Genomic DNA, 18,224 nt, shown 5'->3' on the forward strand with positions numbered 1-18,224 from the left:
AAAATTAACCCTTTGTTTAATTTTACATTGAAGAGTTCAAACATTATTTATGTTCATAAAGAGGCTTTACAGTTTGCAATTTACAATCAATGCCATTTCCTACGACCCCAGCTCCTTTTCCAACACGTAGATGTTGTTGCTATTTACACTCGCATTATGGAACCTTTGGAATTTGAACCATAAAAGTCTGAAATTTGGCTAAGTGGGCATGTTCATAGCTGTCACAATAATGTTACAATTTATGTCAGAATATTCAAGACCTTACCATAACTATTTTGATTCGGATCTCGTTAAAAGATGCATACATGTTAATGTATTTCTTAGAATGTTGGTTAACAATAAATAATAAAAACTATTAAGTAAAAAAAATTAAATATTTCATATATTTTTGTATAAAATTAATAAAAATAAATGATATTATTTTTTTCTTACCATGTATCAATAAATTCTATTTAATTTTAAGCAAAATTTCATTTCTCTTTTTAAAATTGTTCTCTGTTATCAAATGAATACCATATAAGTTTTGGATATATAATCTGCTATAAAAAAAGAATGCAAAACAAAAAAATATAAATAAAATAATATCAAGTTATGTATCCTTACTCCTAAAGTAATCTTCTTCCAAACTTTCAAAGAATGATTCTACTTCGAAGGACTTTTCACATCACAACATCTTCACCAGTCACTGATTTTCTTTGTCGAGCAAGGTGTTTCCGACTTCAGCATCAAAACTAATTCAAAAATTTTTGCTCATGTGTCAGTATACTATATTAATAATATAGAATATAGAAATAATATAAACAATTCACCCAATAAAGTACAAAGCAATGAACATGGAATATTAACAAACATGAAGTAGAAAACAATAAACGCACAAATAATGGGTAACATTATGCAGAAGAACAACTTGAGCAGATGAAGAAGATAAATAGACAAAAATAAAATAAATTGTGCACAAAAGCTGTTTACCAATGAAAAATATGCAATAACACATATTCTATTTATACATGAACTAAGGAGGTTTTTTAAACTTATTTTTTAAAGCTTCCAACAAAAATATTAATAGGTTTAACAATTTCCGATTCAGAAAATAGAGGTATTATTAATAGGCTCAACAATTTCCGATGCAAAAAGTATTGGTATTATTAATAGGGTTAACAATTACACATGCAGAAAGTAGTGAGATATTAATACAACAGTTTGCCACAAAAAAATACTGAACTCTTTTGTTTGGAACTATTGTATTTATGCGGAAGTGATTTTAGACATAATACATTGTTATACTTATCGAATCATCATCGTCTCACAAACACACAGGGCATACCTCTTGGAGCGCATATCTTTGAGCAACCTCCTTGTGTGTAAAGTTGTTTGCGTCACAACACGATCAATCTCCTCGAGTCTGGCTAGTGGTAGATCTTTTGGACTATCTGTAACACCCCGTGTTAACCCTGTTTGTTAACATGTCATCGTCCCGGTTTGTTAACATGTCATCGTATTAAGCCACACTTAATTTAAAAATGTGGAATATCTTTTTCTTTTCAATAATGACGTCATTATCATTACCAACTTGGTTACTTAAGCTTTTTCATAAAAAACATCGCCTGTATATATATTGCAAAGACATCTAACTAAAATACCTCATTAATTAAATATCATAAGTTTGTCCCTAGTCACGGAACCTCAACACGTAGACCGGACAACCTAATAGTTTATACAACACAGGTGAAGGTACTAACATCAAAGCGGCATGGACAAACCCCATGCTCATCAAATAAGGCAACAAGCCCCAACAACAGTCTCAACTCGATAATCATAATGACAGAAAACATAAAAAGCATCCAAGTCCATCATGTCAGAATACAACATAATAGCATGATAACAACATAATCTAACTCAGCTCCGGCCCCCTGCCGCTAGAGGAATCAACCCCCGCATTACCTGAACCTGAAATGTGTGCCCCAAACGTGGGTGAGATCTCTAAACAGAAATCTCAGTAAGACAAAGGGTCCTTAAGGATCTTCCATCCCAGGCTCACTTACATATGCAATATAAGTACAAAAGGCAGTTTAACAGTATAAGTTCTCAAAATAGTGCAATGCAGCATATAATCATGTCATGTGTGTTATAACATTTCTACTGATCAGAGAAGTGCAGGAATCCATATAATCCCACACATTACTAGCCATTCGATGTACCCGCCCACAGGATCGCCCCTTGGCCTCCCCTAGGCGTAACATGTAACACCCCGTATATATCCGGTAATGTTATCATAATATCGTATTAAGTTGCGCTTAATTAAAAATGTGGAATTACTTTTTCTTTTCAATTATGATGCCATTAACATTACCAACTTGCTTAATAATCAATTAATAAAACATCGCCTATATGTAATTGCAATAAAACAGCTAACTGAAATACCTCATAACATAGATAATATAAGTGTGGCTCTAGTCACGGAACTACAATATTGTAGACAGGACCATCTAACAGTTTATACAACTCCAATCTAAAAGTACTAAGAGAAAGTGTCATGGACAATCCCTATGCTCACTCAAATAAGGCAACATGCCCAACATCAGTCTCAACAACAACATATCATAAATAGCGGAAAACATAAACAGCATCCCAAACCAGTCATGCTAACATAAAGCAGTAAAACATAATCAGCTAAGCTCCGGCCTCCTGAGGCATCAGAACCCATACTACCTGATCCTGAAATAAGCATTCCCCAAACGTGGGGTAAGATCTCTAATCTAGAAATCTCAGTAAGTCAGTGAGTCCTCAAGGATCTTCCACCCTAAGCTCACTTACATGTGCAATCTAAGTTCAAAAGCAGTTTATCATTTATCATTTCTAAAACAATGCAATGCAGCAGATAATCATGCCATGTGTGTCAGTACTAATCTACTGGCCAGAGACAGTGTAGGTATACGTCTATCACCTACACACCGTGCAAGTACCACTTGCATTCACCCCGGTACACCGTCTTGTATGACGCTACATACTCAGGCTTCCCGTCAAGATTAAACAACACATGCATATTAAAAGCCATTACATGTAAAGTTCAATCAACATATCAAATATTCCAAAAGCATGTACACAACATGCATAAACCATACCCCCATGGGACATGGTGGAACCACAACATGGCTAAACCGAGGACACGAAAGCTTACCTTGCAAGCTAACTCCAAAAGCTAAGAGCCCACAGCTCAAAGTCCAAACACAACAGATTCACAATCTGTTATGGACCAAATATAAATCAATAACATGTACCACATGCATACAAATTAAAGACAACGCCTTTCTTACGTTTTACGTCTTAAGGCTCCATACCAAGCCATAAGTCCTTAATCACTTGATTCTGACTTAGTTCATTAATTACAGAAGTTCCACTTCATCAATCTAGGGTCCACAAACCCCCAATAGCCTACTGTACACACAACACAGCTACTGTTCTACGAAATCTCAGAATATCCGGATATTCCTCGGGACCATATCCGGATATGCAATATCCGGATATCCAGAATCCCATATCCGGATATCTAATATCCGGATACTCAAAACCCATATCTGGATATCACATATCCGGATATCCATTGGGCACATATCCGGATATTTCACGACAGAATGCAGAAAATGCATTTCGTGAAGATATTCATCCAAGCTTGGGTTTTTAACGATTTAAAGCACCTAAACATGCATTTCTAGGTGTGTTCAACATTACCCAACAACAAGTTATCATCTTTAAGCCTTAACATGCATCAAGCTTTCATTTTTAAGCATTAAACTCATGATCAAAGGTTGGTATACATACCAAAGGCTTAAAACATAGAATGGAGGTGCTCTTGGAGCTCAACACAGCCCCTCAAGTCTGACTCAAAGATGTGCACGAAAATAGCACCAAAAAGGTTGGTTCCTTAGAGCAAAGTTCCCCACTTAGACCTCCAAAAACCAAAGCCAAGCTTCTCACAACCAAGCCAACCAAGTCAGCCCCAAAACCCCTCACCAACAGTGGCTGAGCACTCCCCCAAGCCCACTCTCCACACTCACAAGTCACCACCCAAGTGTATACAAGAAGAAAGGGTGAAGAACACCAATAAAGGTCACAACTTGGCTCAAGAATGAGGGAGAAGGCCAAAGGAACTGAAACTGGTCAGCCTCCACCAACAACTCACGTTCAAAGTCTGGTATCTAGGGCTTTGTGCCCTTTAAAAGGAGTATATATAGCCCAAACGCACTTAAACACACAGTATTAACTTTAATTGCTACGCTTAGCATTTTAATCCCAAACTTTGGATTATGAAACTACATAATTTTATAAGATTTATCATATTTTTCTTATAATTTTCTGAGCACTTTTTCGGTACGCGCTTTTTGCCAGTACCGATTTCCAGCACCAGTTCTCATTATCTGGACTTGAAACTCGTTTTACAAGTCCTGCATATCATTCTAGTAATTATTATACACTTACTATAATTTTCCGGGATACTTTTTCAGTACGCATTTATACCGACTAGCAGAACCGATATCTGCACTTTTCTTCCGGAAAGCGACTTTCAGCATTATTACTCACTTACTATAATTATTAAAGCCTCATAATAATTATTAGGGTCAATTATGGAATCATTTCCTAATTTCTCATAATTTATTAATTAAATTCCTTAATTAACGGTGCGGGTTCTTACATAACACCACATACATATCATAAGCAATTACACTTAACAACTCATTAGCATTTCAGAAAACAGTACATGAAACACATCATGCATACAACCAACTCCCCATGGGAAAATGGTGGAACCAACAGTGGCTAAACCGAGGACATGAAAGCTTACCTCGCAAGCTAACTATCCAACGCCAAGAGTCCACACATTTCAAGGTCCACACACAGTAGTATCACAATTTGTTTTGGGACCAGCAATCATATCAATAACCATAGCTCAGAAGCATAAACATAAAGACTACGTTTTCCTTTTACGTTTTACGTCTATAGGCTTGTCAGAAAGTCACAAGCCCTTAATCACTTGATTATGACTTAGTTTAATTATTACGGAAGTGCAACTTCCTCAAAATAGGGTCCACGAACCCATCACAACATTCTGCATGAACAGTACCTTACTGTTCTTCGAAAATCCAGAATATCCGGATATCTGTCGAGGGGATATCCGGATATCTCTCGGGGGCATATCCGGATATCTCACTGGCAATATCCGGATATCAATATCCAGATATTCAGAACCCCATATCCGGATATTCATATCCTGATATCCATATTCGGATATCAATATCCAGATATTTTCAACCAAATATCCGGATATTTCGCGACAGAAACTCAGATTCTCCATTTCGCGAAATACCACTTCCAAGGTTCCATTTTTAACACTCCTAAACGTCTAAGCATGCATTTTTATTCCGTTTTAGGTCCATATACTAGTTGGTTACTTGTTTAACTCATTAAACATGGCAAGACTCCACTTTTACCCTTTAAAACTCATGATTAAGGTTGGTGACACTTACCAAAGCTTGAAACTCAGCAAGAAATGCTCAAGGAGCTCACCAAACAACTCTTCCAGTTCTGACTTGGTTCAAACACGAAAATGGCACACCAAGGTTGGTTCTTTCTCCACAAAGTTCACACCTTGAAGCTCAAAAGCCAACTTCAAGGTTTCCACAACCCAAACCACACAAAGTCAGCACCCACACCCACTCACAGTGGCTGGAAACTCAGAATGTACCCTCACACTCCCTCACCATGCAAGCTCTCACAAGCCCAAAGTAATTTGGTGAAGAAACCAAGAAGAAAGGAAGCTCCTTGGCTCACAAAAATGGAGAAGAAGGTGGAAAAGGGTGGATGACTCACAAGCACCAGAATTTCATACGATAGAAGCTCTAAAATAGACCTAGGATCATGTGCCAAGGCTATTTATAGCCACTTAAGAATTAAATACACAGTATTAACGTTAATTGCTATGCTTAGAATTTTAATCCCAAACTCAGGATTCTGAACCTACTCCATTTTACAAGATTTATCATATTTTTATTATATTTTTCACAACACCTTACCGGTGCGCGCTTTTCCATAGCCAGTATCAGTTCTGGCATCAGTTTTCATTATTTTAACTTGAAACTTGTTTTACAAGTCCTATATATTATTCTAGGAATATTCATGCACTTATTATAATTTTCCGGGATACTTCATCGGTACGCATTTATACCGAGTAGCAGAACCGGTATCTGCACTTTCCGTCCGAAAAGAGACTTTCAACATTATTAACCATTTTCTATATTTATTTAAGCCTCATAATAATTATTAGGGTCAATTATGGAATTATTTCCTAATTTCACATAATTAATTAATTAACTTCCTTAATTAACGGTGCGAGTTCTTACACTATCTCTCAAGGGGGATATGACTAGTGTGTGGGGCACTCTCACTATCATGGAGATGACCTTATCTCAGCCTCTACAACCACCAAGTGAATATCTCTGAGAGGCTAATGACTACAAGTGGAGAATATATATGAGTTCTAAGAAACCCTAGCCCTAAGCTGAATGGACTCTAGATTTCTTGGCCTCTTCTTACACACTAAGTCTTATTGGGCTTTAGTGAAAGAGTAAAACTCAAGATCTTTTTTCACCTATCAATTTTAAAATTCGAATTTGAAAATTTACTAAAAGAGAAAACATTTCAAAGTAGTTTAAGTGTGAACACAAAGTGGATATTAAAAGAGAAAGCGACACACAACAAACTTGCCAAAGAATTAAGATATTATAGATACTTAAATAGGTGTTCTTAAAATGATTTTCGTTATGGTGGTAAAGAGTTTGTTTTATTTAGTCAGAGGTCTCAAGTTTGAGCCTTGTAAATGTAAAAAATAATTTTGGGAGAGTTGCCCCCTGTAACAAATCTGACAGTATTCAAACCATTATAATCGGGTAATCGATGAAGCAGTTGATGTATATAAAAAAAAGGGTGACTTTGCATGTTGATGAAAACCTTTTTATTAGTTACTTGACAGCACAATGCATCGAAATTAACGTACCATTTATAGTTATTGTGACTGCAATACTACATTGTCATTAGATTAAGTAAATTATTTCATTCAATAACTAATTATTTTGATTAGTGTTCGTTCTCCGTCTTTGAAGAAACCAGTCTAATTCAAATATGCATCTTAGGATGACTTGTACTGCAATGAGATTCTAGTATTAAAAGCAATCTTAATTGATATCAATCGTTGTAATTTAGTGGTTACAAGTTAATTAGGAGGGGAAGCCCGCTCACGAATTCGAATTTGAATATGATAAAAAACCTCCCCCACCCTCTCATAATTTGTTTTTCCCCTTTTTAGTTATAATAATTTTATAGCTCAGACTATGGACTATATGTTGGTAAAAAAAGAACAAGAGAAATACCAAGGCATGATTCAAAATCTGCCTTTCTCCAATGCTTGCCAAGGAAAATAATTATCAAGTACAAGATGGCAATTGCAATTTGCAACCAATCCTTGCTAACAAACTTCGGTTGAAACAATTAAATTTTTATTCTCCAAGAGTGAGAATCGCTAGTCCGAGAACTCCACTATTGTAAGTTTCTTAATAGCAAAAGAGACAAGCTTCCCTACAAGGGATGATGACAACATGACATTCTTAACTACATTTTACACGGTTCATCTTATCACTATAATGGAGAGAGATGGGAAATCAATGCAAACATGCACTTAGCCAATTTTTTCCAGCTTACATAGCAGAAGATTTACATTCCTATGATGTGCAAGAAGTATCAAAACTTTAATACAAGTAAGTCCGTGACCAATCTTTGGTATTAGTTCGGACTACTGCATATATCATGCCAATATATATATATTCTCCGCTCCTAAGTTCATTCGCCATCACTTATAACATTTATCAGTAAATTCTCTAGAACTTACTCCAAGCTTAGAATATTCCTAATTGACATCATAGTAGATGACTATTCAAATAAAAGAGACATGTTAATTGAACATAACTTTCTTATTGAATAGAACACAAGCCAACAACTTTCTGGGTTGTGAGAGCTTAGAGTATTGTAAGATTACGTGAATTCTTCTGCATCTTTTGTTGAACCTTTGTTTAAAACTCTATTTTGATTGTCAGGAACATATATGAAGAATGGGTTAATCACCAATTTTGTGTTGGAATTTAAGTATTACTACTATATTAGAATATGAGTTAAAACTTGAACTACAAACTTATTGTGGCAGCTAATTAAGATTCAAAAATATCGACCTGAAGTTGCATTTCAATTTCATAGAATTCATATCTGAATAACATTTGGATGTTTAATCTGTGATGAACTTGACTCCATTTGTCCTTGGTGTGTGTCTATATAAGCCATAAGATGGCTCAGGTATAGATGATTCAATTTTCAACTAAAGCTAACAAGTAGTCCAAATAAAGGGTGAGTCTTTATAAATGGTCAATCCTAAAGTGTAACACCTTGTGTCTACTCGGATTCTTTTGCTTTATGATTTCTTGTATTCTTGAATTATGGACTGTTTTGTTTTATTATTTTTGTATGTACGGTGGTGGTCGTTAATTAGGAATTGGTAAAAGTAGATATTATATGGTGAGTTTCAGCCGTTAGACTTTATTTAATTAAGCACCACTTGAATTCTATAACATGTAAAAATTAACCCTCTCTTTTAATCCACTAATCCCTTTTTATAACTAAAGTTTTTAAAAGCGATTTATTAAGGACAGGGTGTTATGAAAACAATCTTAAATCCCATGAAATGGGCTCTGAGTTGCTTTTGGAAGTATGTGTCACTATTAGCACATATTTTCACAGAAATTATAAGCTGAATATAACATATATGGTAGAAGATCAAGATCTTATATCTCAGAGAAAATTTGGGGTAACGAATTTAGAATTTTGAGTACTCATATTCAGTCATGTTGCGTGGCAAGGACAACAAAAATATACACAAGAAGTATATATCTTGCGAGAAAGACTTGGATAGTACTAATGATGTATGTGCTTGTATTAGTGAATTTGTTTATACTATTGTGTATATCACACATGACCTTTCTTTCCTGTATAAGATAGTATAATTTGTATTTTGTTATTTTGTCTTTGCAAAAGAGATTTATAAACAATAAAAGCATGTTATAAATTCAAATTCAAACAGTCTATGTCACCAATTTATAGATATATCATGTTGCCAACATAAACTTAATTGAGCATAGCAATACCCCTCCCGTGCAGATAAAAAACACCAGCACTAAACGTGCAGCATATTTGTAATTTTGTATGATTCAAGGACAATTTCAATCAAATGAATGGAAAGATGATAGGGAACAATGTGGCTTAGCATCCAATCTACATAGTTCTGCACAACAAAACTGTTACTTGCATTTTAAAGCACTAGCACCAAGAAGAAGGAAACCTTATTGTGATTACAAAATTTTAGGACTAAGCATGCGCTGAAATCAAACATCAATGGTTCGTTACAATATTGCATTTGTTCAAATGAGTGACAATTCAACATAATACATGAGAAACAGATTTGTTCTACACACAATGCTTGGGGAATACATGTTCTTTGGTAAGACTTGTTCAACCTTAGTGACTTTCTAAGCAATTGTTCCATATTCAAATCTAATCTGATTTTCATGATTCTTGATGCAATAGAATCCTGTGTTAACCTATTACCACAAGGGGTGGATTTATCTTAACCTCAATCAAAGCATTCCCCATAATTTGGGAAAAACTTTGACCACATCAGAATAAACCCTAGTCATGACCATTGTGCCTTCAAAACCAAATTTCTCCCAAATCACCCATCCATTCAACACGCTGAAATACTCATCAGAAACCTCACAAAATAATCTACAAGATTGTAAAAATCCCACTCACTTTTATCAATCACAGCTCGAGTTATGAACAAAGGAATTGAGCTCAAAAGCACACCCAAACCAACCTATAGCAACCCCAAATCTTGGCATAACATTCCATCACAGCCTCCCCTATCAAGCATCACCAACCGTTAATAAAGTCTCCATCTAAGGGCTCACATTTAAACTAGAACAACGCATGAATCCGTGTGAGGGTCTGGTGGACCAATGAGAATTAAGCAATTGGATATCGTCTGATACACAATTGACTATTTAAACCATGAAAATTCCTTCGTCTTCTCTCACACCAAAATTGTAATTCCCAGTGCTAACGTCCTTCACACAGATCCATTTCCTCCCTAATTCAGTTACCTTTCCCAATTCAAGCCCTAACCCTAAACCTAACCACAGCTATGGCATCAGAAGAGCCCACTATTGTGGTGGAACCCGCACCTGAGCCAGGCAGCACCGAACCACCGCCAGAGGAGAAAGAGGAACCCATGCCTGAAGCTGCACCAGCCAAGGCGGCGAAGAAAGCCAAGGATCCCAAACCTAAGAAAGTTTCTGCTCCCAAACCACGGAACCCTCCCACTCATCCTTCTTACGAAGAGGTTTGATTTTGATCCAAATTATAATTTTCTTATGTTTTAATTTCTCTTGAATTGTGATCTCAATTGGATTCGGATCTGATTTTGAATTGGCATGGTTGTTATGCAGATGATTAAGGATGCGATTGTGACGCTGAAGGAGAAGACAGGTTCGAGCCAATATGCGATTGCCAAGTTCATCGAAGAAAAGCATAAGCAGCTTCCTCCCAACTTCAGGAAGCTATTGCTCTACCATTTGAAGAAGCTTGTCGCTTCTGGAAAGCTCGTTAAGGTGAAAGGTTCATTCAAGCTTCCTCCAGCCAAGTCATCGCCGGCTACCGCATCATCTTCCCCAGCCAAGAAGAAGAAGCCTGCTGCTGCTAAGCCCAAGCCCAAGCCCAAGCCAAAGCCCAAATCCAAGCCTAAGCCAGCTTCCAAGGCTAAGGTTACTAGAACAACCAAGGCGGCTGCCGCGTCCACTAAGGCACCGGCGAAAGCTAAGCCTGTTGCGAAGCCGAAGCCGAAGCCTGTTCCGGCCAAAGCCAAGGCTGCTGCTTCGAAGTCCAAAGCTGCTGCAGCGAAGCCCAAGCCTAAGGCTGTTCCGGCCAAGACCAGGACTTCTGCTTCGAAGCCCAAAGCTGCTCCGGCGAAGCCCAAGCCCGCCGCCGCTGCGAAGCCTAAGGCAGCTGTGAAACCAAAGCCGAAGGCCAGACCGGCTAAGGCTGCAAGGACCTCAACGAGGACGTCTCCGGGGAAGAAAGCACCACCTTCCAAGCCAGCACCGAAAAAGGCTCCGGCTGCAAAGAAAGCACCGGTGAGGAGCGTGAAGTCTCCGGCGAAGAAGGCTTCAACGAAGAGAGGTGGAAGGAAGTGAAAACTTGAGGCTAGTTTCTGAAACTTGAGGCTAGTTTCTGTGTAGGGTTAGTGTTGTAAAGTTCTTTATCCTCTAGTGTAGTTGGATCCACATATGTTCTTATAACATATGCAATCTGATTTTATCAAACTTTTTATTTTTTAACTTGTTTGAATTTTTTTTTTTTGGAGTCGATCTAGGAATTAGATATAGTTTCTAGGTTGTATTTCTCAACTAAAATGAGTTAATTATAAATGCAGCATAGAGTTTGAGGTTTTTCTGCACCCGTTGATAGTATTTTCGATCGGATGTAGTATTTGTACCCGTTTACAAAGGGAATGAATCTGCGGTTGTTATCATTGCCTTTCGTGCGTTCAATATCATTCCTATTTACCAGATTTTTGTTCAAGTTGTTTTTATGGTGATGGAAGAATGCTTTAGGTTTCTAGTCACAATACCTATCATGGGTGAAATTGAGACATCTGCATACGCTGGATTGACCAACGTTTTTTGAAGAATTGATTAGTAATTACAAAATTTAACGAAATGGTCGAATGCGTATGTTGAATCTCAAACACTTCCTTTACAGTTGTTGTTTACTTCATTACCAGACAATCGATGAATTCAATGCCAGGCTTGGATGCTTGTTACGGTAACGAGTTTTATGTGTGGGGATTGTCTATAGTTTAGGATATACCATAAATTTCATCTCTGTAAAACTAGAACTTAATCTAATGCTGTGATTTATTTGAAAGTATAGGCTTTTTGGTGGGCAGGATTTCTTTAGGAATAGAATGGAAATAAAAATTTGAGACTATTTTCCTAACCGTGTTTTCTTTACTTGCTTTTATTTTGGATGCTACTACCTTGGTCCTAATTATTGCAGATCGTTTGCAGAATAAATCCCTCTTCACAATATCTATTTGGTGTTGGTGACAACTTGATTGCCGTGTTGCTGAAATTGAAATGATATATTCAAATATACTGTTGTTGAACTGAATTCGAGTAGAGTATGAGATGATCCGTTTCCCAAACGCCATGTTGATCCGAAGGAATGATAGAAAAGATGATATAAGACCAAAGCTCTAAGATATTTTCGACTAGCCTACCGAGGGTTCAAAAGGGGGATTATATCTCGGGCGCTGACGATAGCAGAAAGTGATCGTCGGTGTGAAAAAGCACAGACAAGGAGTGACTCTTGGCAAGCTTTCAGCGGAGTACATGAATGAATCGAATCAACACCCGAAAGAGAGGGATTCCAAAAGAATACATGAATGAATCGAATCGACATCCGAAAGAGAAAGATTGACACCAGGCAGGCTTTCAGCGAAATACATGAATGGATCGAATCAACATCCGAAAGAGAGAGATTGACACCAGGCAGGCTTTCAGCGAAATACATGAATGGATCGAATCAACATCCGAAAGAGAGGGATTCTAAAGGAATACATGAATGAATCGAATCGACACCCGAGAGAGAGATTTCAAAGACTGTCTGTGTAGGTATGAAATTGCACAGTTAGAGATGACTTATAAGAGAATTAATTGGTATTACCTATACTAACAAGATGCATCTACTTTTCGGTAGCCCATAACAGAAGAATTTCATAGTTAAGCATGCTTGACTTGAAGCAATTCTGGGATGTGTGACCTCCTGAGAAGTGGAGTTTTCCCAGGAAGTAAGTGAGTGAGGATAAAGCACGCTGAAAAGTCCTATGTTAGTGTGTGGAATAGTCATTCATTTTTAAAGCGGCCTGACTTACTAGGAAGTGTGTGAGTGAGAATAAAACACGTTGAAAAGTCTCGTATAAGTGTGTGGTGATAGTCATTGATTCTTGAAGCGGTTGGACTGGATTATGTCTACGGGCTACAAGAAGGTGCAAAAGGGTGATGGTATATATGGGCTACGGTTATGGCTACGGAGAGTTCAACAAAAGAATAGTTTAGGTATGTTAGAGATTTCATCATAGTGTGCATGACGTGATGACATAACCGTTTTCAGCCCCTATTGGGGGTAGGTTAGAGATTCCTTCTTAGTTTGCAAGGCCACAATCATTTTAATGCCCTATGTGCCTCATTAGGTGTGAGGTTGTATGATGACACAACCGTTTTCAGCCCTTACTGAGGTAGGTTAGAGATTCCTTCTTAGTTTGCAAGGCATGATGCCACAATTGTTTTAATGCTCTATGTGCCTCATTAGATGTGAGGTTGTATGACCTGTGATGTGTAAAGGGTTACGCGTGCGTGGGGAAACACGTGTGTTGGGAAATCATGTGCTCCACGTGCTGAATGATGATGGACCAGTAGAGCAGCAATGGAGCTTGTCGGATAGGTCTATCCGGCCTGACCAAAATAGTTGTGATGTTTCCTAATTTGTATTAAGCATTAGCTGAAATTGAGATTGAGTGTGGATTTTTGGCTGTGCATGTTAGTTCTTACCGAAACGAATTTGAATTTCCAAGAAGAGGAATGTTTTGCTTAAGGAATAAATACATGGTAGTAAATGTCTAAATGACTTCGGTTCTAGATGCCCTTAAACTATAAAGTTATCTAATGCGAATTGAAGCCTATGCAAAAATGTTATAGTAGGTTGCATTTGTGAAAATAACGAAGTAGATTAATAAACTTATATATATTTTCTCATGTTACATGAGAAAATAGTTTTCTCTTACACACACAAATCAAAGGTGGAGCTCTCTCTATACTTTTTCTCTCTCATCTATTCTCTCTCCTATCTCTTTATTTTGTGAGTGTAAGAGATTAATCTTTTCTCATGTAACATGAGAAAAGATTATCCCATATATATATATATATATATATATGAGTTATGTTTATCTCATTTTACATGAGATAAATAACTTTCTTACACATTCAAAAAAGGGTTGGTCCCACCACTTTTTTTTCTCTTTACTCTTACCCGTGGGTTCCACTTATAATTTTATTTCTACAACATGAGATAACTATTCTCCTACAACATAAGAAAAGTATTTCCATATATATATATATATATATATATATATATATATATATGTTTAAAAATAAAGAAATTTATTCATCATGAAGAAGAATTCCAAAACAAACAGGAATTCCACATATAGTCAATTAAAAAGATCTAAATATTATCAATATTTCAAAATAAAAGCTTGGTCAACCTAAAATTCTAAACCCATTACTCATATTATTATTATGTGGGGAAATGCAATTCTCTTGTTGATCCCTAGAAAAATGTGTGAGTCTTTTTTTTTATATTAAAATAGTGGCCCCACATGACATTATGTCTACTAAAAACCCAAAGTCTCTCAGGAGAGACTTGAACCCCAATTATGTTTCTATCAATAGAAAAGCAAAGCATTCTATCAAAACAAGGATAAGGACTTGGTAGAAGCATCAACAATTTTTCAATACAAGTAACACAGAGCTTAAAAGATAAACAATATAAAATACTAAGATAAATAATATATATATTAAAAAAAGTAGAGGTCATATAGCTTACTTGCCAACGCGAGACAGAGTGTGTGAGAGGCAAAGGGCAAGCAAAAGCGAGAGAGGCAGAGACAATTGAGAGAAAGCGAGAGAGACATTAGAGTCAGAGATATGCAAGAGATAAAGGGCAAGAAAGGCAGAGGCGTGCAAGAAAGATAGAAAAAGAAAGGGGGTCAGGGTTAAACCCGCAAAAAGACTAAAAATGCTTAAAATATTTCTATTAGACATTTAAAATGAGGGTAGAATTGACATTTTGTCTTATGACACTATAACGACGCTAATTGGTAGCCAATGCAACTGCAAAGACCACTATTGTGTATTGGTGCGGCGCGATGCAAATCATTGCGGCGATTAACTACCATAAAATTATTAATGAGCCGATGACATGCTTTTTCCTTAATTATGTGGTAGTTTACTAAATATTGTGAATATGAGCATGTATGAAGAATCAATAATAAATTCAGGGAACTTACATTTTAGGCTAAATTACAATTTAGCTCCTTATAACTAGACCCCTCTTCAAAAAGGTGCCCTTTACTTTAATTAAATAAATTAATCTCCTTAAACTATGGAATTAAAATAATTAAGCATATCCGTTAGCAAGGCAATCATTTGCGTTAGAGTCTATGTGATTAAGCAAAAATCTTCTATCGTACTTTTTCATAAATCAAAAACTGAAAATTTTCCTTCATTCTTTTTCAAATTTTTTAAAAAATGTACTGTTTCAATCTTTTCGTGACTTTCTTCTTTCTTCGTTGGATGTCTAGCATTCAATCTTATTTCTTAAAAAATTTATTCTTCTAAAACAAATTCACATTCTCTTCTTTTTTTTCCCCTCTTGACTCTGTATACTCAAATAACGGAAGAACTTGGTGCCTTGTGTAAACATTGACCATACTGCCCCCTTTTTTAAGATAATATGCCTGAATGTCACAGAGCCGAATTTTTTTTCAAACTGCCACGACACCATAGTCGCTGAGGTAGTCAGCTACTATAGACGGGACACGTGTTACTTCCCAAGAGGCTAGACACGTAATCCATAGTTGATGAAGTAGTCAGCTACTTTGGTTTCCAGCCATTGGGAAAGTGACACGTGTCCCGTCCATAGTAGCTGATTACCACAACAACTATGGTGTCGTGGCAATTTGAATTTTTTTTTTGACTCCTTGACTTTCAGGTATATTTTATTAAAAAAAGACAGTACGGTCAATGTCCCGCCTTGTGTTAGAGTGTGTCGAGGCGCATCGCTAATGACATAGTCAATGCATTTTAATTTTTTTGCCTTCAAAACCTTTCTTATCTCTCTATCAATCAGCTTTCTGCATAATGTTATGAATTAATTTTAAATTATATGTTTTAGATGGGTTTTGCTACATCTTTGATTTCATAAACACTTATGGTTTGAATATGTTTGAGTTAATTTTTTTTTTTTACAGGATTACATTGAGTTGAGTTTGAAATTTCCATATATACCTACTGGTCACGATCTTGAGGAGGTCTAATAAGAAATGTGTCCTATTTGAGATTTTATTCTTAAGTAATTCAGGCACATCAATCTTAGGAATCAAACAAATCAAAGTTTGGTTAACCTCTTTGATATTATCCGGATGAAGGAACACACCTTTCACAAAAGAGATAACTGACTCACCCACCTTATCCCACTGAGATTGAAAGAAAAGAGCATTAAGCCCATCCTTCCCACGCGACTTGTATGGACCAAAATAGAAGACTACATCTCTGATCTCCTTACTGTTTGGAATATTACTCATAGTGTCTAAAACATGCGCTTCAATAACTAGAAAAAAGCCACGAACTGGAAATACCATCCTTCCCACGGTAATGGATCTTTTGTGTACAGATTTTCAAAGAAAGAAACAGCCATTTCCATTAAAACCTGCTGATCACCAATCCAAACTCCCTCCGAGTTTTTCAACGTATCTATGCGATTCCTCCTACGTCTGGCAACCGTCACAGAATGAAAGAAACACGAGTTCCTATCTCCAAGAGCAAACCAATTCAATTTCGATCTTTGAAACCAAGTGATTTCCTCTTGAAGATAAATCTTGTCTAGTTCCCTCCATAGATTCTTTTGCAACATCTCAAGGCTATGAATGGATTGATAACTAAGACATCTATCAATACCTCTAATCCTTGCATGCAAATCATTCTTTCTTTCCAGAGCAACCCTATAAACATTTCTATGCCATTCTGAAGCATTAATCCGAAACGTCTCCATAGCATGCATCCAGTTTACATTATTTGACTAACATCCATTAACCACCTCATGAAAAGTGCTTTCTGTTAAGCAGGACGCTAAAAAACGGAAAGGACGCTCCCCTCTCGGATAAATATCAGGTTGACCTTCCCATAATAACACTGGTCGATGATCTGAACCAAAAAAAGGCAAGTTGAAAGCCACACGGTTAAGGAAAACCATGTTCCAATTATCATTAGCGCAAACCCTATCAAGACGTTCCTGAAGATTTCTTCTTTGCCAAGTGAAAATAGGACCTTGATTGCCAATGTCAGACAAGCTGCATTCATCTAAACAATCTTAAAACTCTCTCATGCTATTCCAGTTATGCCCATTATCACCTAGCTTCTCATACTCATACAAATAAGTGTTAAAATCACCTGCTATCCCTCAAGCAGCATTCCTCATGGACTGATCATACAGTGAAGACAGAATTCCCCACAGCTGAATACGTTCATGTCTCCACAGACTTGCATAAATAAAAGTCATGAACTCCTCTCTATTTTCTTTTACCCAACAAATTTTAGTATGAACAAGTTGGTGATGAGAAAAAAGAACATCCACTGAAACTTCTTTAGTGTTCCAAAGCACCCAAATACCGCCAGAAAAACCAACAGCATCACGATGAAAGTGACCAGAAAAACCAAGACGCCGAATAGCTCTATCCGCCATAACACCACTCAATCTGATTTCTAACAAAGCCATAACTTTAATACTGTATTTATGAGAAAGGTCCCGAATCAGAGGTGAAAAACTTCTTTTCCCAGCCCCTCTACAATTCCAGGTCAAAATATTCATAGAAAACAATCTTAAATTTATCCGAACAGAAACCGGCCCTAAGAAAGAGCATTAGTATAGACAGATGTCGCACCCATAACGTCCAAATTATCCAAATGGATACAATCCTTGTGAGTTTGATAAAAGTTCCTCATCAACGTAAGAGCATCTGGTGGTCTTCCATGTTTGCCTCCATTATCCAAGACTCTAGAAGGAGGAAGAGTCTCTTGCTGATCATTAACCACATGAGACGTCTTCCTTTGGAATTTAGATAAAGAAGGGTGCAAGACTATTTGTCTATCTTGGAAATCCTCCGACATATTCTTCTGAGAATCAAGTTTTAAGTTATTCTTTTGAGATTCTGCACCTTTTGAAGCATTTAATCTGCC

At 36.7% G+C, this 18,224-nt stretch overlaps 1 protein-coding gene across 1 annotated transcript; it reads left to right on the forward strand.

Annotated features, from left to right (window-relative positions):
- The first annotated feature begins 10,199 nt into the window (after positions 1-10,199).
- Positions 10,200-11,605, forward strand: LOC133284968 (histone H1-like). The gene is made up of 2 exons (XM_061482114.1): positions 10,200-10,492; positions 10,599-11,605. The coding sequence occupies exons 1-2, from the start codon at positions 10,295-10,297 to the stop codon at positions 11,340-11,342; spliced, it is 942 nt and encodes a 313-aa protein (XP_061338098.1). The 5' UTR covers positions 10,200-10,294; the 3' UTR covers positions 11,343-11,605.
- Positions 11,606-18,224: the final 6,619 nt, after the last annotated feature.

This window comes from Gastrolobium bilobum, unplaced genomic scaffold, assembly GCF_033153095.1.
Source record: "Gastrolobium bilobum isolate Gb01-03AN ecotype WA unplaced genomic scaffold, APGP_CSIRO_Gbil_v1 utg6195, whole genome shotgun sequence".
NCBI classification, from domain to species: Eukaryota; Viridiplantae; Streptophyta; class Magnoliopsida; order Fabales; family Fabaceae; genus Gastrolobium; species Gastrolobium bilobum.